Source organism: Carcharodon carcharias, chromosome 16 (assembly GCF_017639515.1).
Source record: "Carcharodon carcharias isolate sCarCar2 chromosome 16, sCarCar2.pri, whole genome shotgun sequence".
Lineage (NCBI taxonomy): Eukaryota > Metazoa > Chordata > Chondrichthyes > Lamniformes > Lamnidae > Carcharodon > Carcharodon carcharias.
In genome coordinates this window covers 10546457-10569825 of record NC_054482.1, presented here as the reverse complement: position 1 = coordinate 10569825, position 23369 = coordinate 10546457, and the positions used below count along the sequence as shown (strand labels likewise).

General features: G+C 42.1%; 1 protein-coding gene across 10 annotated transcripts in view; it reads right to left on the bottom strand.

The window, feature by feature from the left end:
• LOC121289032 (single-stranded DNA-binding protein 3) overlaps nt 1-23369 on the bottom strand; it is a 154817-nt gene that overhangs the window by 32715 nt on the left and 98733 nt on the right. For all 10 annotated transcript variants that reach the window (XM_041207946.1, XM_041207943.1, XM_041207951.1 and 7 more), the window contains exon 5: nt 15738-15827. In XM_041207946.1, coding sequence (XP_041063880.1) covers nt 15738-15827 — 90 coding nt within the window. The remainder of the gene's footprint in view (nt 1-15737; nt 15828-23369) is intronic.

Sequence of the window (23369 nt, the reverse complement as noted above, 5' to 3'; positions counted from 1 at the left end):
TCTTACCTCTCCTGAAGGTACAGACATCTTCTGGGACGCAATTCCATGAAACACCAAAAGCTCTGCACATGAACCTGACATGCTATTCAACCTAAGGCCTTGAGAGAAAAACCCAGTTCTGTCCTGTCCACACTTTCCATCAAGAGTCCCTGTATAGCAATTGGAAGCAAAAGCCAGATTTTCTTCCCCTTTACCTAGTCCAGTGTTGTTAGTCTAACACTACAATTAATGCCCGACCTGAGGTCAGCTAAGTCAGCACAGACCTGGAAAAGAACCTGGTATTTTGCAGATCTGTACGCTGCAACCTCACTAACACAAGAGCTGGTGCATTTACTCACTGAGCCATTTGGGGAGCAAGTTTTTTTAAAAAAATTTGATTGTTGTTATGAATAAGCCAATTTTACCTATCCCAGTGTAATGGGAGGAAGCACATTCTTAGGAGGAACAGAAAATGGACAAATATATTTCCACAGAATGGGAGCTGGTTATGTGGATTGAAACTCAAAAGCAGAAACATCCATATAAAAAGTTAATTTATCTTAATCTAATCTATCTTGCCACCAGGACAAACAAGTTTGAATGGTCAAAGAACCCAAACTATATTTTACTTGAAATGTAATCCACATGAAAGCTCAAACAGGACACTTTTTCACCCTGCACACTCCAAGACATTCAGATTACGAGTAAATTTCCCCCGTTGTTTACAAAATCTGGTTATGCTCCCAGACAACATGCTAATGTAAGGGTTCATTGACTGGCAGCTCTCTAATAAACTTGAGGACTTTGCTGCAAAAGCTACTGTAAAACTAATGTATCTGCTTGCAAGCACTTGAAGAAACTGTTAAGACACTCCCAGAAAATCTAAGACCTTGCAAAGCCTCCCAATTGGCAGCAATTTCTCAGACGCGCATCAAAATCTCACGGCGACTGTGACCTCTTGCACTAATGCTTCTGACAGATACTTCCTGGATAATGTAACTGCAGATGCAGCATCAATGTAAACATTTCAACAAACATCACATCCTCCAGCCAACTCACTTTGCAAGGGTGGGAGGGCCCAGCTGTCTGCATAACAAAAGCATTTTTAAAAACCATGGCTGTCCACTTCCTCCCAGCCTCCCTAGAGACACTGATTAAAACACACTGCGCACTGCACCTCAATATTCTTGTAGTAGCTGAGAAACAGGATGCATGCGAGACAAGCAGATTTTCGAAGGAATGCAACTGGTTTCATATTACAGGAATATTCAAAGAGTTCATAAATTAAAGACAATTTTGTTTCCTAAAAAAATTCTTATCCATGTTTTTACAAGTTAAGCTAACTCTCCAGTTTGGAATATTGGAATGTGGGGGAGCATGGTCAGAAACATGTTTAGAAAAACATTTTAATCCAGAAATGATGGATGGGGAGGATAGCTGGAATTGGTCACGTGAACTCACACCATTTTGAAATCAGCTCGGAGTCTAATTTCAAAGTACAGCACAATCTGACCCATGCAGTAGCTGGGGCACATAGCACAACATACACAGAATCCAACGTGCAGCACAATGTACATACAGCCCTGCACACGCACCATCAGCATAGACAACGTAGACACAGCCCTGCACATAGTACCCAACAGACAACACAATGCACATGTAGCCCTGTACTTGCAGTAATAATTCAATTTTAACATCTGTGTCATCTTTGAGTTATAGTAAAAGTATGGTCTGGGGTCAGGGGAAAGTGCCCTTAAGTATAGTCAATATCAAAAATAGGTTGATGCTTACATAAACTCACTTATCAATTACAGACCCCTGCTTATGTTTAAATAGTACTCCATAGTGAAAGTGCAAAGTGTCTTAAATAATCAGATATGGATGAAGCAATATAGAATTGCATATGGTGGTTTATTATATTTTAATTATTAAATAGAATTGCAGTGTGCCCTCCTGCAGAAATTCTGTCCAAGCAGTTTCAAATCAGAGCCACTGATGGCAATAACCAGCATCAGCGTATTCTGGTCCAGTGTGCTCTGCTGCTGTGATACATTTTGCAGCAATTGCAACACATATACACACAAATACATGGTCACACGCACACAAGAGTAGCATTAATAAAAAGTGCAAGCATGTGTGTGGCAGTGGAACAATAAATCTTTGCAAGGTATCAACTGAATAGTCAAGTGGATCCAATTACCTTTCCTCTAGTGCATGCAATGTGTATACCACTAAGTATTGCATCTAACAACTCATTCTACAGAAATCGTTCTGAAATTCCACTTGTACCCGGTTCGGTGCAAATGCCCATTTGGATCTGCACAAATTTAGATAATGAATCTATTGTTCATTTCTTAGTAGTGCACTATAAAAGCACTAGGGGGCAATGTTGGCACATGAGCTTTACTGCTTTGTTATTCAACATGCTGCAGACTAACTGCTGATGCATAGCAAACACAGCAGTGGACATTGATTTATGAGCAACTTTCCATTTCATCAGTGGAGGTTCGAACTCTACATGGCTAGTTTTCATAGAAAAGAAAACCTGATTGCTGCAGCCTAAAAGTTTCCAATTTACAGGTGAACAGATATAAATCTCCATGAATTATAAATGAAAAACTATACCATGAACATTTGATAAGTCTTTGGTTCATAAGGAATTCTCTTTTACGGAAGAAGCAAGAGCGAAAGCAATCACATCTACCTTGCAAATTTGGAAAACAAGCACAACCTTTTAATGGTGGGGATGCTGCAATTGACCTCAGAGTGCACACTTCTTTTTGGGTGGTGGGGGAACGGGTGTTCATGGAGAAGTCAGTGAGGGATCCCACTCCCGATCACTATCTGGTGATGCTGCCAGAAGGTGCATATACGCGTGTCTATCAAACTTATCACCTGAAAACCGAATTGTCTGCGATGCCTCTCACATGGATGAAGAACCTGCCAAGCTGACTATCTGGGTTCACAAATTATGACTGGCCCTCTCGAGTGAAGTGATGCAGAACAGCCAAGTGTGCACCACAGCACAAGTCAGTGACATCGGCGGAGGAGAGAACAGTGTGAATTCCAGAGTTTTGAAGTACTTTAGAACTAACCCACAAGTGCACTCAACAGCCAAACCTTGATGCTTAGTACCAAAGATGCTCATAAATCTTTAACTCTAAGCTGAGGTAGCATTATCAGTACAACGATTGGCCTGTGTGTCACTGGGACACAGGTAAAGATTAAGTCAGCAGGATGCCCACTCTATCACTAACCAATCACGATTGCTAGAATGATAGTACACTCTAGTTAATTTGCTGTGATGCTGCACAAAAGGAGCCAAAACCAGGCATTTTCTTAAGGTGAAGAGGAGTTACGCTCGGGCGGAGGATAACCAGACCAGTACATCCACCTGTAATTTAATCCTCCATTCAAACTCACACATTGTCCTTTTAAAAAAAATATTTCCATTGTAAATTCCTATGTGCATGGTTATAATAGAATGAGCTATGTAAACTTTGCATGCTTTAACTAAATCTGGTAGTGTTGTAGCATCTCCACTGGCAGGAGGGTGCAATTACAATGTGACAAGTTTAAACAAGCAGCTTACGCAAGCAGTTTCCATTATAAATATTGACATAGGAATTTATAATGAAAAATGTGTGTAGACTTGAGATGTTTTATTATATTCAAGAGAAAAATGGGCGTGGTTTACTATGCCGCCATTGCTGAATAGCTTGCCAACAGTTATCACCTAATTTCAACCTGTATCCATGGAACGATACTCCAGATTGAGTCAGCATCTCTAGAGGTGGGAGAAACTAAAATTGCAATATGTTTGTTTACCATGCAGTTAGAATGAATAAGATTGCCTTCGCTTGAAAAAACACTTTTCTCAAAGTCACCCTTTAAGCCCTTCCCCACCCATGAGGACAGGTATATGTTCTTGGCTCAAAAGTCCTCTGGAAACAGCCTTCAGAAAGTTATCTAGCAGTGGTCGAAGGCGAGAGCAACTTAATTTCCTTCCCTACAAGAAACAGATGTTGTGTTGATGGGCTAAAGACTGAAGTTGCAATTGTGAAACCATGATCTTTACCTTCCCCTCCACATCAACATCAAACAACTTCATCCCCGAGTTCATCTAGTCTACGAGCATAAATATAGAAAATTCACACAATACAAAACCCATGTTAACTTATCACCCAAAACAAACCTACAACTCTTAAGAGTTACTGAAATATTTAGCATTTGTACAGTGCCTTTTGTGAACCTCAGTGTGTCCTTAAGTGCCTTACACCAATTAAGTCGTTTTGGAGTGTAGTCACTGTTAGAATAATAATGTCACCCATGGTATGGCACCATGTTTCCAATCTCATTTGGACACTAGAGAATGTTTTATTCCTTCTCTGGTTTCAAGTTCTCTTGTACAACCACTGGTTTAAACTTTGAGGAATAATTTCTGCTGGTCCCAGCCTGGGACTAGTGGAATTTTTTTTTACCCTGAGCGAGATTAATACCAATTTACATATTTCCTGTGCTTGCATAATTAACACATCTGCCTGCTGGCTTTGTGCTGAATGTCATTTTTCCTTTTCCATTATGTGGCCCTATTAAGCCTGCTCTCTGGTGAGTTGACTGCATGTTTGTTGTAAAATCCTCCTGAGATTCCGACATGATGCCTATCACAACAAGCAGCATCTATTCCTTCAAACGTCATTCGGCTGCGATAAAGAACATAGCTAAAAGCTGTACGAGAGGCTCCAATTAAAATTTCTAATTTGAGGGGAGGGGAAAAAAATCTTTAAAAAAAAAACTTAACCCAGTCTACACATGGTGATGTAATACTGTTCATAAATCATTTCATTTTCCTAATTTTCTCTTTGTTCCAGGGCATCAAGGCCTTGGTGAGGGCGCAGAGATTTTCCAGAATAACAGGAGTGAGGGACTTTGTGTAGAGGGATCAGAGAAGCTGGGATTCTTGCTCTTAAAGCAGTAGAAGTCAAGGGGAGACTTAAAGAGATGCTCAAAATTACGAAGTGTTTTGATGGAGTAAATAAGGAGAAAACGTTTCTACTAGCAGGGGAGTTAGTAACCAGAGGCTGCAGATTTAAGATAAAGAATCACAGGGACTTTAAGAACACATGATGATGATTTTGAATGCACTGCCTGAAAGGGTGGTGGAGGCAGGTTCAATTGCAATTTTCAAAAGGGTATTTGGTATATATTTGAAAAGGAAGAAATTCTATGGCTCTGGGAAGAGAGCAGGGGAGCTAGACTAGTTGGATAGCTCTTCCAAAGAGCCAGCACTGACACAATGGGTCAAATAGCCTCCCTTATGTGCTGTAGGATTCTATGATTTTTAAGTTGCTGGTTCATGGAGGAATATGGTTCCAAGGATACTTCTTGTTCTTCATTTTCCCATCCAACAGGACATTTTTCAGTTGAGCTCTCAAATGAAGTTGATGACGGCCTTTACAATTCACCTGCAGAGCTGGTGGAGGCCAAGCTATCACCCATGGTCATCTATACATGCAAACTTTCCATTAGGTGCCCTTGGACAGCCATCAGAAATGGCTGATTTTTCCCCTCCATACCACAAGGGTGCAGCACAGCCAGCAATTACAGCACGTACCTCCATGCAGCTGAGAATAGTTGAACAGTGCCAAGGGAGCCAATCTGGAATTTTCCTGATGTTCATGACTGAATAACACCAGGCAGTAAACCAGGTGCCAGGGTGGGCAGGGTGGTCTGGGCGCAGGGACAAGGGAAGACAAGATGCAGCAGGGTGACATGAGGTGGGCAGGGATGGGAGGGGAGAGAGATGGAGGGTGGGGAAGGTGTAATGGCGTCCTCTTCTGGCCATTTATCTATTTACGTAAACCAATCGGGATTGAACCAGCTCTCACTTGGGTACTAGGCTCCATGCTGTACACTGTTATCGTACTGCAAAGATATCACGGTTGGCAACCAAGGATGGGATTGCGGATTCCCTAGCTGAACAAATTTGGGTTGGAGAAGCTTCCAGAAAACCAGAAGAGGAACTTGAGAGATTTATTTCAGTGAGAAATAAGCTTAAAACACCAATCTTGGACAGAAGGCTGTTTGTATATGTGGGTGGATTGACCTTGGAAGAGGGCTGCGTCAATAGGTATTATTGGGCTACTGGGAGTGTACAGCTGTGACTGAGTGTCTTTCGGTAGAAGGTCTAGAGGTATTTTTCATTGCTAAAACCTCAAAAATCCTGATTATCCAGCTGTTAATCAGACATTGGGGGAAAAAGTAAAAGGGTGATATTTTTGATTGGAGCGGGCCCAATTAAACACTGAAAAACTTGCTCACCCCTATTAAGCCCAAAGACACGCCGCTGTTGGACATTTTGCATAAGCTTAAGCAGCACTACAATCCTAAGCCAGCCATTGGAGAGTGCAGAAAAGTCTTGGTTTGGAACAAGGAATCAGTTACCCGGTGAGGACACAGGAGTTTTCCATTCATTGTAACTTTGGAAAATTTCAAGAGAACACATTATGTGTGTGCGGTTTAAAATGTGAATGCATTTGCAGTAAGTTGCCAACATTGCCAAAGTTAACTTTCGACATAGCTTGCCAAACGGCGTTGTCCCTGTACATGGCAGAACATGACTTGAGAAAAGTTAGAGTTAACAACTGCCAGTTGCCTGAAGTAGATAAGCTGCAGCTGAATAGGCAGAAGGCCCCAACAATGAAAGTTAGTAGTAGCAATGCTACAGCAAAGTCCTGTTACCGGTGCTTAAGCCAACTTTGGGCACAAAATTGTCAATTTCTGACGGTAGAGTGCTACAGCTGCAAGAAGAAAAGGTCATCTTGCCAAGGCATGTGGGAAGAAGGTAAATCGAGAATACACTGACTGAAGGAAATGGCAGTTACTGCATATGGTTGTCGAACAGCAGGTCATTGACAGGCCAGTTGAGATCCATACAATCCAAAGCACAAGGATGTCTAATAGAAATTCACAAGGCATTGGTGGCCCATGTAGCATCGGACGGAGCTCTGATAAACACCGGGGGGGGTGGTCAACACGGGTGCATCAGTTAGTGTGATTTCTGAATCGCTGTATCTTGAAAAGTTGAGTCAACATCAGATGGAGAAATTGTGAATACAGTTACAAACTTATGGAGGAGGGAAAATTCCCATGGTTGGAACTGTATCAGTTCTAGTCACATACAATGAGCAAAAGTGCATCTCCCAGGTGCAAATCGCTTCCTAAAAGCACTGTGGGTGCATCTACACCACATTGTTCAAGGAGGTGGCTCACCACCATCTCATGGGTGATTAGGGATAGGCAATAAATGCTGGCCTGACCAGCAACGCCCACATCCCATGAACGAATATAAAAAATAAATTGCCCATCATTGTGGAAAGGTGAAGACCAGCCTTGTTAGGAATAAACTGCTTAGTAGTACTTAAGTTAAATTGGAATGAGTTTTTTCACGTTGAAGCAAAATTCCCATTGCATGATAACGCGATTGACAAATACCCCCAGGTGTTTAGTGAAACTGGCAAACCGATTACAGGATACAATGTATGGGTTGAGAGGAATGCAAGACCAGTTTATTGCAGGCCTCATCCAGTATCCTATGCTCAGAGAGAATGGGGACGACAAACTTATTTCACTTCCAAAAAGGCAGACCCATGATAGGTTGAAAAAAGTGCACCCCGTTTTGGAAAAACATGGAGTTCAGGTGAAAACACAAATGTAAAATGTTTCAAAACTCTGTTGGGTATTTGGGTCACAGTAAACTTTCTACAATTTCTATGGATGACTTGGATGAAGGGACTGAGGGTATGGGTGCTGAATTTGCTGATGACACAAAGATAGGTGGGATGTGAAGGGGACACAAGGAGACTACAAAGGGATATAGATAGATTAGGTGAGTGAGCAAAGACCTGGTAAATGCAGTATAATGTGGGAAAGTGAGAAATTGCCAATTTTTGGCAGAAAAAATAAAAAAGCAGCATAGTATCTAAATGGTGAGAGATTGCAGATCTCTGAGACGCAGAGGGATCGAGGTGTCCTAGTGCATGAATTGCAAAAAGCTGGTATGCAGGTACAAGAAGTAATTAGGAAAGCTAATAGAATGTTATAATTTATTGTATGGGGAATTAAGTACAAAAGCTATGCTTCAGTATTACAGGGCATTGGCGAGACCACATTTGGAGTGCTGTGTACAATACTGCTCTCCTTATTTAAGGATGTAAATGTGTTGGAAGCAGTTCTGAGATAATTTACGAAACTAATACCTGGATTGGGCAGATTGTCTTATGAGGAAAGGTTGGACAGGCTAGGCTTATATCCACTGGAGTTCAGAAGAGCAAGAAGCGACTTGATTGCAACCATCATGAGGGGTCTTGATAGGATTATGTGGAGAGGATATTTCCTCCTGTGGGAGAATCTAGTACTAGAAGCCACTGTCTGAAAATAAGGGTCTCCAATTTAAGACAGAAGATTAGGAGATATTTTCACTTAGAGGGTTGAGAATCTTTGAAACACCCTTCATCAAAAGGCGGTGAAAGCAGAGTCTTCGGATATTTTTAAAGCAGAGGTAGATAAGCAAGGCGGTGAAAGGTTATCAGGGGTAAGCGGGAACATGGAGCTGAGGTTACAATCAGATCAGTCATGATCTTATTGAATGGCAGAGTAGGCTAGAGGGGCCGAGAGACCTACTTCTGCTCCTAACTCGTACGTTCGTAAGATGGGTTACATCCTACCAAGAGTAAGAAATGTGCCACACCCTCAAAACATCTGAGTTCAGATCTTTTTTCAGCTTAATGAATTAATATGGTAAATTCATACCAAATTTGGCAACCTTATTGCATCCATTGGATAAACTCGAGGAAAGGGGTTCTGTGGAATTGAACAAAGGAATGTGACTTGTTCAATTTACGTAAAAGTTAACTGGTAGATGCCATAATTCTTGTACATGTGCCCAAAAAGATTAAGCTAGCATGTGATGCCTCTCCATATGGAGGTGCTGTGATCTCTCATGCATTGATTAATAGTGAGGATGTCCCAATTGCATTTGCCTCAAGCACCCTCAGTGCCAGTGAGTGAAATTATTCTTAGAGAGAAGCGTTGTCTTTGATTTTTGGGCTAAGATGATTTCAGAAATACTTGTATGGTCATAGCTTCACAATCAAAACTGATCAGAAGCCACTTATGGCTATTTTGAAGTCTCCAGGATCCACTTTAGCTGCAGACTGAATGTAGGGATGGGCTTTGATTTTGTCTGCTTATCGGTACATTAAGTACAGACGATTAGATGATCATTATAATGTTGATACAATGTCGAGATTATCACCCCCCTCAGAGGTAGAACCCATAGGGTTCTTTTCGCACAAAGAAAAGTGGCCAGTCACAGATAACATTGCAGGAACAACTCATCGGGACATTGTACTGGCAAGCGCATGACTATATGCAAATGGGTGGCCAACGCAGGTACTGGGTTTAGAAATCAGGCTGCTTTTTTATGCAGAAGAATGAGTTGTCAGTTGATAAAAGGCTGTGTTATGTGGGGAACCAGAGTTGTAATTCTTGAAAGGTACAAATCATAGTTGCTATCCGATTTATATGGTCAACACATAGGGATGAGCTTGACAAAGAGTCTAGTGAGAAGCTGTCTTTGGTAGCCAGGGTTAGATAAGGACATAGTAGACATAGTAAAACAATATAGAGTATATCGAGCAGTAGAGAGGCTGCCATCATTGGTGCCTTTGCAACCGTGCAAATGGCCAGCTAGCGTGTGGCTGAAGTTGCACGCAGATTTTGCAGAATTTGAAGGACAAGAGTTATACCTTGGGTTAAAAAGCCATTCGAAGTGGGGTGCAGGGTTTCTGGTGAATCGAACAACTAACAAAAACTATAGATAATTTGTGTAGTTTGCTGCTTATGGGTTCCCAGAGGAAATTGTGCCTGATAATGGGCTTCAGTTTTGATCCGAAGAGTTTGTAAAATTCATGGGAATGAACAAGGTAATACACACTGAAGTTCCACCATATCACCCTGTTTCCAATGGAGCGGCAGAGCACACAGTACAAATTAAGGGTGCTCTTGCTATGAAAATGCAAGATTCAAACTGGAAGAAACATCAGTTATCATTGGATCTCAAACCAGTGAATTTTCTGTTTATTTATTGTAATGTACCTCACACTACTACTGACAGAATGCCAGCTATTGTTCTAGACTGTTTCTTAGAAGACAAGGTTTTATTGTTGAAGCCAATTTTGGCAGAGTCAGTATAGAATAAAACAATCAAGGCAGAAAAAGAGAATCATGATAGGGGCAGAGTGAGAGAAGGAAGTCTGAAGTTGAATCAAGAGGTTAACATAGAAACATAGAAAATAGGAGTAGGCCATTCGGCCCTGCTTTGCCATTCATCGTGATCATGGCTGATCATCCAACTCAATAGCCTGCTCCCGCTTTCTCCCCATATCCTTTGATCCCTTTTGCCCCAAGAGTGAAATCCAACTCCTTCTTGAAAACATATAATGTTTTGGCCTCAACTACGTTCTGTGGTAGCGAATTCCACCCACTCTCTGGGTGAACAAATTTCCCCTCATCTCAGTCCTAAATGGTCTACCCCGTATCCTCAGACTGAGACCTCTGGTTCTGGACTCCGCCATCATTGGAAACATCCTTCCTGCATCTACACTGTCTAGTCCTGTTAGAATTTTATAGGTTTCTGTGAGATCCCCCCCTCATTCTTCTGAACTCCAGCGAATATAATCCTAACCGACTCAATTTCTCCACATATGTCAGCCCCGCCATCCCAGGAATCAGTCTGGTAAACCTTCACTGCACTCGCTCTATAGCGAGAACATCCTTCCTCAGATAGGGGGACCAAAACTGCACACAATATTCCAGGTGTGGTGTCACCAAGACCCTGTAAAACGGATGAGTTAAGGGTGAGGATTGACACGTGGAAGTGTGATATAGTAGCCATCACTGAGACGTGGTTGAGGGAAGGGCAGGATTGGCAGCTCAACATTCTGGGATATAGAATCTTCAGGCAAGACAGGGGAGGGGGTAAAAGAGGAGGAGGCGTTGCATTATTAGTTAAGGAGTCAGTTACTGCAGTAAGGAGAAATAATATCTTGGAGGGGGCATCTAATGAAGCTTTGTGGGTAGAGCTTAAGTGTAAAAAAGGGGCAGCCACACTGTTAGGTGTTTATTATAGACCTCCAGATAGTCAGCGGGAAATTGAGGAGCAATTATGTGCACAATTTGCGGAGGTGTGTAAAAACAATAATAATTATATAAGGTGATTTCAACTTTCCCAACATTAATTGGGATAGACATAATATTAAGGGCTTGAATGGAGTGGATTTCTTGAAACGTGTACAAGAGAACTTTTTAGGTCAATATGTAGAAGGTCCAACAATGGACAGTGCATTGCTGGACCTAATTCTGGGGAATGAAGCCGGACAGGTGGCTGAGGTGGGGGTGCATTTTAGTGATAGCGACCACAACAGTTTAAGTTTGTTATAGACAAAGAAATAGACAAGTTGCAAAAAATTGTTTTGGATTGTGGAGAGTGGATTTTAGTAAAATAAGACAGGATCCGGCCAAGGTAGACTGGGAACAGTTACTTCTGGGGAAATCTACAGAAGAACACTGGGGGGTGTTCAAAAAGGAAATGGGGAGGGTACAGACTCAACATGCTCCCTCTAGGGTGATAGGAAGGAGTAACAAGCCCAGAGGACCACGGATGACCAGAGATATTCAAGTTACGATGAGAAGGAAAAGAGAGGCTTTTAGCAGGTACAAGGGAAGCAAATCAGCAGAGGCATTAGTGGAGTACAGAAAGTGCAGGGTGGAGCTTAAGAAAGCTATTAGGAGAGCAAAGAGGGGATATGAGAAAGCTCTGGCTGGTAAAAGTAGAGAAAATCCCAAGATATTCTATAAGTATATCAATGGGAAGAGGATAACCAGGGAAAAAGTAGGGCCCATAAGGGACCAAAAGGGCAATCTATGGGTGGAGCCAGAGGACATCACTAGAGTATTGAATGAGTACTTCACATCCGTCTTCACCCAAGAGAATGAGGAAGAAGGTATCGAACTCGGGGAGAGAGATTGCGAGGTTCTTAAGTAAATTGATATAGGGAGTGACAAGGTATTGGAGGTGTTGGCAGGCTTAAAAGTGGACAATCTCCAGGTCCAGATGATTTGTGTCCCCGACAGTTGAGGGAGGCAAGGGAGGAGATCACAGGGGCTCTGACCCAAATTTTTAATTCCTCTCTGGCCACTGGGGAGGTGCCAGAGGACTGGAGAACAGCTAATGTGGTTCCACTATTTAAGGGCTGTAGAGATAAGCCAGGGAACTACAGGCCAATGAGTCTCACGTCAATGGTAGGGAAACTATTGGAGAAAATTCTGAAGGAGAGTATCTATCTCCACTTGGAGAGGCAAGGTTTGATCAGGGATAGTCAGCATAGCTTTCTCAGAGGGAGGTCATGCCTAACAAATTTGATTGAATTTTTTGAGGTGGTGACCAGGTGTTTAGATGAGAGTAGTGCAGTTGATGTAGTTTAAATGGATTTCAGCAAAGCCTTTGACAAGGTCCCACATGGGAGACTTATAAAGAAGGCAAATGCACATGGGATAAAGGGTAATTTGTTAAAGTGGATTCAAAATTGGCTTAGTTGTAGGAGGCAGAGGGTGATGACAGAAGGATGCTTTAGTGACTGGAAGCCAGTGTCCAGTGGCGTACCACAGGGATGTGTGCTGGGTCCCCTATTATTTGTCATTTATATAAATGACATAGATGACTATGTGGGGGGTAGGATTAGTAAGTTTGCAGATGACACAAAGATTGGCTGGGTGGTTAACAGTGAGGTTGAGTGTCTTGGGCTACAGGAAGATATAGACAGGATGGTCAAATGAACAGCTAAGTGGCAGATGGAATTTAACCCTGAAAAGTGTGAGGTGATACACTTTGGAAGGAGTAATTTGACAAGGAACTATTCAATAAATGGCATGGCACTAGGAAGTTCTGAGGAACAAAGGGACCTTGGCGTGTGCGTCCATAGATCTCTGAAGGCAGAGGGGCATGTTAGTGGCATGGTGAAAAAGGCAAATGGGACACTTGCCTTCATCAATCGAGGCATAGATTACAAAAGTAGGGAGGTCATGTTGGAGTTGTATAGAACCTTGGTGAGGCCATAGCTGGAGTACTGTGTGCAGTTCTGGTCACCACATAATAGGAAGGATGTGATTGCACTGGAGGGGGTGCAGAGGAGATTCACCAGGATGTTGCCTGGGATGAAACATTTAAGTTATGAGGAGAGGTTGGATAGACTTGGGTTGTTTTCGTTGGAGCAGAGAAGACTGAGGGGCGACCTGATTGAGGTATACAAGATTATGAGGGGTATGGGCAGGGTGGATAGGGAGCAGCTGTTCCCCTTAGTTGAAGGGTCAGTCACAAGGGGGCATAAGTTCAAGGTGACGGGCAGGAGGTTTAGGGGGGATGTGAGGAAAAACTTGTTTACCCAGAGGGTGGTGACGCTCTGGAATGCGCTGCCTGGGAGGTTGGTGGAGGTGGGTTGCCTCACATCTTTTAAAAAGTACCTGGATGAGCACTTGGCACGTCATAACATTCAAGGCTATGGGCCAAGTGCTGGTAAATGGGATTATGTAGTAGGTCCGGTGTTTCTCATGTGTCTTGATGGGCCGAAGGGCCTCTTCTGCACTGTGATTCTGTATAATTGCAGCAAGACATCCCTGCTACTGTACTCAAATCTTCTTGCTATCAAGGCCAACATATCATTTGCCTTTGTTACCGCCAGCTGCACCTGCATGCAGGCGCAAGATCATAAGTAGTTTTAAGTGGCTACCAGGAAGAGTTGTAAAAATATGTGGTCCTTGCACATATTTGGTCATGATGTTTGATAGTGGAAAGGTTAGGTTTGTACATATAACCATGTTTTACCTTCAGAGATTCACAAAGGAGGGGGGAGTTGGAAAGGATCAAATGAGTCCGATGAATCAGGTATTTGAGACATGAATAGAGTACCATTAATTAGTCCAACACAAGTCATGCCTGAAACCAGTTCAGATCCAAGTCAGAGTCAGACAGACAGGCTGATGAAGTGGAAAATTTATCTGAACGCCAAAGTCAATATTAGTTTTAGTGGCAAAAAAACTTCTCAGACTCAGACGAGATGGGTCTAGATCTTTCCCCAAATTCTTAAAGTTTGGGTCAAGAAAGGAGGTATCCAAGGAATAGGAAACCAGTGGATAAGTTTGATTTGTAAATAAATGAAAAAAAAACAAGAAATGTATGAATTGCGTGGAAGTTGTTTGTGCAACTTTCCCATCGAGACATGAGTGTATTAGCACCCTCTTGCGGCTATTTGTATATGTATGTATATAAGCCAAAACAGACTAAACCAGTTCTCACTTTGGTAGCAGACTCAATGCTGCATGCAGTGTTTTTGTAACCCAAAGATATCAAGGGAGGGGAGAGGGGTTGGCCAAGAGCTGGGAAGAGAGAAGGGGAGCAGAATGGAAAGGTTGGAGGTGGTGTTGGGAAACGGATGAAGAGAGGGGGCAAAGGGAGGAAGGGATGGGAAAGAGGGGGAGACGATGGAGGGGCTGGAGAGAGGGTGGCGTGGAGGGGCCCGGCGGGGGTGGGGGTGGGGTGGGGGCCCAGTTAAGGTGACGTGGGTAGGAGCGCAGAGTGCATGGGCGAGTGGGGGTGAAGCAGAGACAAATTCAGCAACAATTTTAACATTGAGACGTTGCTGGACCGACAGCTAATGTAGGTTAGATTACAAGCAGCAGAATTTTGAATGACTCAAGTGTATGAAAAGTGAATAGCATACATAACCAAACACTCTCATGCCCATTGTTGACGCAGTTATAAGTGTTCTAATTCCATAAACAGGGGAATTCATGGAACATAAGTCGTCATTTTTACCACGCTCAGTATACACAATTCCTGGGTGGGAAATAAAATTGGCTAACACTGATCTGGATTGAAGAGCGCACACACGATCGATCAAATATTTCTTCACCGCATGCCGCAAAACCCTTTGGAACTGACCATAAAAGGAATACATTCCTACATTACAACAGTGACTACACTTTAAAACTAAAACCAAGAAATTCAAGGGCCCTTGCTCAGGTTCGGCAGTCACTTCCCTGATTTGAAATTCTAATGTGGGATTTGGCAACAGAAATTAGTGTGCAGTCAGCTTTAGCTTGGCGACTCATCTAAGCCCCTCTGCACCTTTAGAAAGGCAAATATGTCAGATTCTCAAAATATAGAATCTACAAAAACCAAAAAAAAACTTCAGCAGCAGTTTTAAAACTGCAAGTAGACAATGATTTGGGTATTGGATGAACACAATTGATAACAAGGGATCTTGCATTTTGGATTGGCCTGTCACTCTTAACTGTTCCTTTGAATTTTGGTCCACGATACACAAACCTGTGGGATGAAATAGTGCAGCAACACACAGCTCACCATCTTCTAATCACAAAGTCAGCTGGCACACTCCCCATCTAACTGGGAGCGGGTGAATCAACCAATTTTTAAAAATCCTATGAGAGGAGTAAGGGGATTCCAAATCCCTGCCCTCCCCACACCTCTTCACACCAACACCACCCCCCAAGCAAAAAAAAAACCCTGAAAGCACAAAATAAAACGCAAATAAATCTCACAGTAAACATGCATTAATTGAAACTTTTTTTTTTGTAAAAATCGTTCCCAATATTTCAAGTGAGGATGATATCACTGGTACCTGAAAGAAGCCTGGAGGAATGGGGCCTCCTGGTATCCCATCATTGGGAGGAATGTTTCCAAGCACTGGACTTGGAGCAGCGGCTGCACTCTGTAATAAACAAAATACACATTAAGATTCAACCCTGGTACATTGATAAACTTGATGTCCTCTCAGTCAGCCTATGAGCAGTTTGGCTGCCAAAATGCCAAAGATTCAGAGGCTAGCTAGGCTCAGTGGGAATCTGTGGTGGTATTCTACCTGATGTTACTTTCTTTTATTCAAAATAGCAAATTGCAAGCTCCTCTCTTCTTTGTCTCATCCTCTCATCTTTCCATCATCGCTCCAGAATGCTTCCAATTCTTCTGAGGTACTAATCACTCCAGCATATTACATAAGTGGCCATTCTTGTGCTTGAATCTGGATGTTGTCTCTCTACTGGCAGCCGTTTGACCATTGAGAACATCAGAGCTGAACCAGAACCTGTCCATAGGGAGGTTTTCCAGCAGGGGTCACTGGAGAGTAAACAGTGGGAGCCCTGAGTGATTTTTCTGATCTCTGCGCAGAAAAGGGTTCAAACATGGGACATCTGTGGTCTATACAACTCATTACCACACAGAGTGGTCCCTTTACAAAACAAAGAGAGATAAATCTATGTCAAATCATCACAGTTCCTTTCCACATTGTTCTGGAAACTCAGCACCCACTGATCCATTATTATATCACAGTTCTTTCACCCAAAAAAACTGCATCACTTCCCTCACACACTTGTTGTTAAATGCTAATGCACGCAAATAGAGTTCCCGACATTGTTCGTAGGGAGACCCGACCCACCTTGAAAGTCAGGAGCACAAAATTCAAACAGTTTGTCCTGCCACCGAGAAACAGGCTTTTTGCCTCCTACCCACCAGCACTCCTGTCTCTGGCGGGACCGAAAGATTTTGTCCTAAGCTGTCAGGAAAGATTGAACAGGTTGGGGCCTTTTCTTTAGAACAGGCTTAGAGGGGGCCTGATAGAGATCCTGAAAATTATGAATGGATTGGATAGGGTAGACATGAAGAGATGTTTCCATTTGGGGGAGAATCCAAAACTCACTGCTGTCAGCCTTCCGCTTCGTAAGAAGATCGATAGCACCATGGTGGTCAACTCTGTAATGGGCCGTGACAGGTCAGCACCTTAAAGAGTCATGTCTGCCTAGCTTGACGTGGGCCATGGCTGACCGGTGAGACACATTGGTCCCCCTCAGTCAGAGACAGCCTGTAGCACCCGTTCTCTACGTCAGTTGAGTTGGATTTATCACCCTTAACTGGTGTCCCTTGTGCTGTGTTAATGCTCTGATGCAGCGAAACTGGAATTTCCTCTCCCCTGCAAGCCTGGACAAAATTTATGAAGATCCTGGGCTGCCCAAACATTGGGGTCTCCCTCTTGACCCTCACAGTTGGGTCAAAAGGAATGCAAAGCACTAGGTTTGGCACTGGCTGGGTTGCAGAAGTTGCTGGAAAGATTGCATATTTAGACTTCAGTGGTTTAGGCTCCACTCTAAATTTTTCTTGTTAAGAGTTTACTCCCTTTACCTTGCTCTTATCCAAAATTAGAGGCCATAGATACAAGATAGTTACTGATAAATCCTAAAGTTACTAATAATCAAGGAAAACTTTTCTTTACTTGATTAGTATGTGGAATTCGCTACGAGAGGAAGTGGTTGAGGCAAATGGCTTACTTAGATGCCTTCTAAAGGAAACTAGATGAGTACATGAGATAAACAGGGATTGGAATATCTTCTGAGATGAGGTAGATGGAATGAGTTATGCGGGGTGTAAACACCAGCACAGACTAGTTGGGCTGAATGGCCTGTTTCTGTGTTGTATATTCTGTTATTTTATTTATTTAAATATTTCAATTTTTACTTATCCTTTTTATAAGCCCCTTGATATGCTAACAACCATTGCTTTCCCTCTCCCCACCCCACCACTTCCCAATCTTGGAATGCCTAGTTCCTCTCAAATACCCTCTCAGGTTCCAGGCGCATCTGACAATTCGACTAGTGATCTGGTTCCTAGCAAGTACGATAATGAGGCAGGTGCTGATTAGCTCTCCTTTGACCGGTTTAACTACAGTCCAAGTGAGGAGATGTCTCAAGAACAATCAGTGGCTGGGCAGGACGAAGAAACATAAATTCAATGATTAGTGAAGTTGCATCCGTAACATATCATTCTGCTGTGTTAATAGCTCAATGAGAGAAACATTTTATCTGTGGAAGCTCTGTCCTTCACATTTCACTTGACATCTCTTGGTATTTCATCCACACCCCAACCCCCCACAAAAAAACCCACAAAATTCTCCACATGTTTGTACTGGCCTTGGCAATGAACAATAGCTAAGAATATTAACAGTGTCAACTGTGGCTCAGTGTATAGCACTCTCACCTCTGAGTCAGAGGCTGAGAGTTCAAGTTCCACCCAAAACTTGAGCCGAAAAAGAAAATAAAGGGTTGATGTTCCAGTGCATAGCTGAAGGGTTCTGCACTGTTGGTGGTTCAGTCTTTCAGATAATGAGTCAAACTGAGGCTCGGCCTACCGACCAAGGTGGTGATAAAAGATTCTGTGGAATTATTTCAAAGAGCCACTGGGTCCTGGTCAATACTTATCCCACAATCAAGATCACAAAAACAGACTACCATCAAATTGTTGTCTGTGGGAGCTTTGTGCACAAATTGGCTGTTGCATTTCCTAGACTATAAGAGTACTTCATTAGCTGAAAAGCATTTGGGACATCCAGTGGTCGTAAAAGGCAGTATATAAAATGCATGTCTTTTTTTCAGTGTAAGCGCCATTTAACTTGCCTACATGTCCTATCCACAAGCCTTGAATTTCCACCATTCTCAGCTTTTCAATTTATTTCAGCAGCATTAGCACTTCCATTACATTGGTCCTACAGGAAACATACAAACTGACAGTTATCACATTTGATTCCTGACTGAGTTACCTGATCACAGCTGGGGTACAGTTGGTTTCAGCACCTCTTGGCTAGGAAGGAAACAGGGCAGGGGAAGAAATGTTCCCTATTCCTAATCATTATCTATTGATCCACTGCTAGGAAACGCATGCGTAGAAATAGCAGATCAACGAAAGATTGGGCTTTGGCTGTGATGACTCCAACAGTCAAATGGCCTGCTGACATGAAGAATGATCACTTGGATGAGGTACAAGAGATTTGTCATCAACCCATGAAAAACTGGAGAAAGAGGCTCTTGCACATCATCTCATTGGTCTTTCATGGTTCAAGTTGGCAGGCTTATTTGGGACTAGAAAGGGGAGACGGTGTCATGTTTTTACACTGAAATATTTTGAAATTGTTTCTAACCAAGTTACTGACATTTAATACCCTCATATTTCACAGAAAAGTAAAGTCAATTGCTCTAAAAGAAAAAAAAAATCTTTTGCTGGCAGCATAATTTTACAATTGGGAGACAGATTTGTTCCTCAATTGATTTTTATTAAATAAAACTAAGCTGGTCAGCATTGTGTTTTCTTTTAAATGGGACGTGATAAAAGCATTGTGACTATTCTCCAAATCTATGCCATTTCGATTCATAACTTTCAGAATTCAGAGGGAGTTACATTCACAACATGAACTCTGCAATCAGTTTCGATGGATTTGATTAATTATCTTTTCAGCTTTTTTTTTAATTTAAAAACTCCTGCTTTGGTTTAGTTCTGGTTTTCAAAAAAAGTAAATGTCAATTTTTTTTTAAATGCTCAGAGCCAAGCGAGCAAAACAAATTCACAAAGTAAGAGGAAATAAAGTCACTGCAGATATCAACATGATCTGCAGAAACCCAGGAAATAAAACGACGTATTGGAATTTGGTAATGGTGAAAACTATTTATGGTGTGACACGGTCAAGTTTTTTTTTCTTTATTCTTTCATGGGATGTGGGCACCACTGACATAGCCAGCATCTGTTGCCCATCCCTAATTGCCATTGAACTAAACATTTCAGAGGGCAGCATCAGCCATGTTGCTGTTGTTCTGGAGTCACATATCGGCCAGACTAGGGACAGACAGCAGATTTCCTTCCCTAAAGGGCATTAGGTGAACCAGATGGGGTCTCATGACAATCAATGGTAGTTTCATGATCACCATGACTGATACTTGCTTTATATTCCAGATTTATTAATTGAATTTAAATGTTACCAGCTGTCATGGTGGGATTTGAACCCCTGTCCCCAGACCATTGGTCTGGCCTCTGGATTACTAGTTCAGTGACATTGCCACTATGCCAACAACTCCCCCTAAAGCAAGGGTACAATTTCTGGAATGACGGGATAGGGTGGCAGGGGACAAGAGGGAGACTTACTAATTTTTTAAAAAGTGAGGGTCATCTCCCTCATTCTTCCATCCAAGCTGTGTGATTGCATACACAAGGGCAAAACAATCTTTTAAAAAATGTGGCCCCAACTCTTGGTGGGTCAGGTTATCAATGCCATGATGTTGAGCCATTTGGATTTGACTAGGGATGAAAACAATTACACGAGATTATGGTATTTTCCACAATCCAGTCATTCTGGTCAAGGACAGCTTAATGAACCACTCAGTAGGAATGCCATCCAGAGGCAAATAACCTCACTTTCCAGAATCAAAAATTTGAGAGGGATGCTAGAGACATGCACAATTGTGGAAGTACATCCCAGCAGAAATATCTACCCTCAGGACAGGCGGGATGATCATCTGTAGGAGGCAAGTGGGAGAACAACGGAATGAATGGTCTTACTTCTGCTCTGACTAACCACAAAAAATGCAGAGATGGATTACAAAGTTAACAAAAATACACAAATCTGTGCAAACATTTTACACTCTACTAATGTCCAAAACAGATACTTAAATTACAATAATAGAATACTCATGATTGATGATCAAACTCAAGAATGAATTGTTTACTCTTTCCTTCAAACACACTATTGTCACAGCCAAAACTAATAACAAATATTTTATAGCATTACAACCAGTGTCTAACTGTAACCATAGCAGCTACCATGTTAAGATAATGTGCACTCCACCTAATCTTGGTTTGGGTAACATTTATTTTTTTTATATTTTCTCTAACTGATCAGCAAAACTCACAGGGAATTGCTCCACTTCAGTTTTTAAGAAAATAATTCTGCACAGCAATAAAGAATTTGGGAGACTTTCCTGATGACTCAGCAAATTTATCATGCGAGGGGACAAGGAAGATCACAAATACTGCAGAATCCTCACCTGGTAAGCGCACTATATATGGTATGAAATCACACAAACTTAGGCATGCCCCAAATCAATCCCTAATCTCTGCTCAGTCAGCTAGTTGCAATTGGGTAGTGACAGAGTTGCCTATAATTTGCCTCAATGGTCAAGGAGGTTAAGAACATAGAGTTCCTTGACTGTTATCCAGTAACCTCTACAATATTGAGGGGGAAATAGGATTGGACTTCGGTCTGCCTCTCTGATAGGCAGAAGTCTGACAAAACTATCCAGCATCATGTATGAAGTCTGGCCACTGAAACAAGGTTCAAATGATTCCTCAGGGACAGAGGTGCTAATTCAACCAGAAGTCTTTGGGTGGGTGGTGGTGGTTTGGGGGGGGGGGGGGGGGGGGCGTCAGGGGTTGGAAGGAGGAGGAGGTGGAATACAGTACAAGATTAGATTTCACATTTAGCCAGAGAGATTTGCAAGTGGAGTTCCATTACACCATAACTTGACACCTATCACTGTCTGTGACACAGCATTAACGAGTCAACAAGTCAGAGTGACAAACAAGTTCTCAGCCCCTCAAATGGACTTCCAGCAAATTGAGGGACACGTGCAGGAAGCCTCCTGTCCTTTGTGTCCTCTTTTCTAACCCAGGGAACTGTGGCTATTAGTGTCCCTACCACCCACTGTGGTTGAGAGTCAGTAAACTCAGTCAGGACCTTCCTAGTCTGTGTGGTTTAGTATTACTCCATGCACCATATTTATCCAGTGAACCTCCAGCAGAGCTAAGTAGAGCTTTTTTTTTAAAAAAGTGGATTTAGGGGGTGAACATATCTAAATCTTATTCTCTACTTTCCTATTTGTGGTCTGCTCTCAGTCACTGCTGAGCATTTTTTTTTGCTAACTAGTTTTGTCCCTCCATTCTTGCCTGAGAAACTGCTTTCACTTGTACGTTCAGTGACTCCTTATTAAAACTAGACATTTTTTAGAGGGTTCCATTTTAGCAGACTACCCATCCCCCATTACTTCCTCTCAGTGACTTGCAAGAGCTATGATAATCTCCAGCTGGGTCACACATGCTCTCCATAGCTTAGAGGCAATAAAGAAAGGAGAGACATAGCCTCTTGTACTAAGAATGAAACTAACCAACAACACTACCTTTAAACCAGTTTGCATTCACAAATGCAAAACATTTCTCTATAGTTACAGCTCTGTTAGCTAGGCAAATAACATTGAAAATAACATTACACAGGAAATTACTGCATCGTTTTTCTTTTGCCTTCCTTTGCAATCTTACAAAGCAGCCAATACTCAAGCCATTAAATATTAAACACACTTTAGGAGAATGCAGCAGATACTGGAGGTAGAATTCCCAACTGGTCAGACAGCACATTGCCAAAAACACAAAAAAAAGACTTGTGCATTAGAACATGCAATTCAGAAATCAAACATTGCAAAGTTTTGACTCCTTTGGTAAATTGTCATCTTTCCACTCAATGAATTGTTTTAATTTATTGGAGAAAATGTCAATCTCACTATTCATTGTACTAGCAAACAGTGAGACACTGGCAAAGAAAATACAAGTGCACAACAGAAAAGAAACCTTTAACTTACAAGCGCAGAAGACATTATTGGGAGAAATATGGGGTGAAGTTAAGCAGCCAACGTTTCAGCAGATCGCAATTAAGTAAACGGTGCCAATCATATAAAGTCAGAACAACACCCAAGTAAAGGTAGCATGTGATTCAGAAATTTCCATCAATCCAAACCAATTTTCACCTGCCCTCCACTAGAGGCACACATGGCAGTGCAGCAACACAGGCACCAAGACCCTCCATTACACCTCGTAAATGGCCATTCTTCATGCCTTCATAATGAGTGGTGGCAGCTATACAATGTTGAAAGAAATTGGGGGTGGGGAAGGAGGAAGAAATTACAGCAAAGACCAATTGCACCCTCACAGAATGACCATAAACATGTATTTTTATAGCAAGCTTTACTGGAGAGTGACCAGGATCAGTAAATGTATTTTCCCTTCCATACTACATGAATGCTTCAGCCAACTGTTGCACTCCATTGTTAAAAAACACCTGGAAGTTCAGCAAAACATTTAATTAAACCTGGTCAGAAAAACAATCAACCTACTTTATTTTAAATATAAAAAAAACCTGGCTGTTTCCCAGGGATTACGTGACTCCTAGTGGGAGGTAACAATAGATGTCACTATTCATTGTCACACCATGACTGTTTAGGACAGGCTTGATGGATCAGTTGGTCTTTTCCTATCTCCTTTTCATATGTTCATGCAGGGAAATAGCACATGCACAGATCTTAGAGCTGGAGTGCACATCCAGATAAAATCCAAGATTTGGCCACATACTCCCATAATTTCTGGCTTATTCATAGAGTGCCCAAGACATGAGATG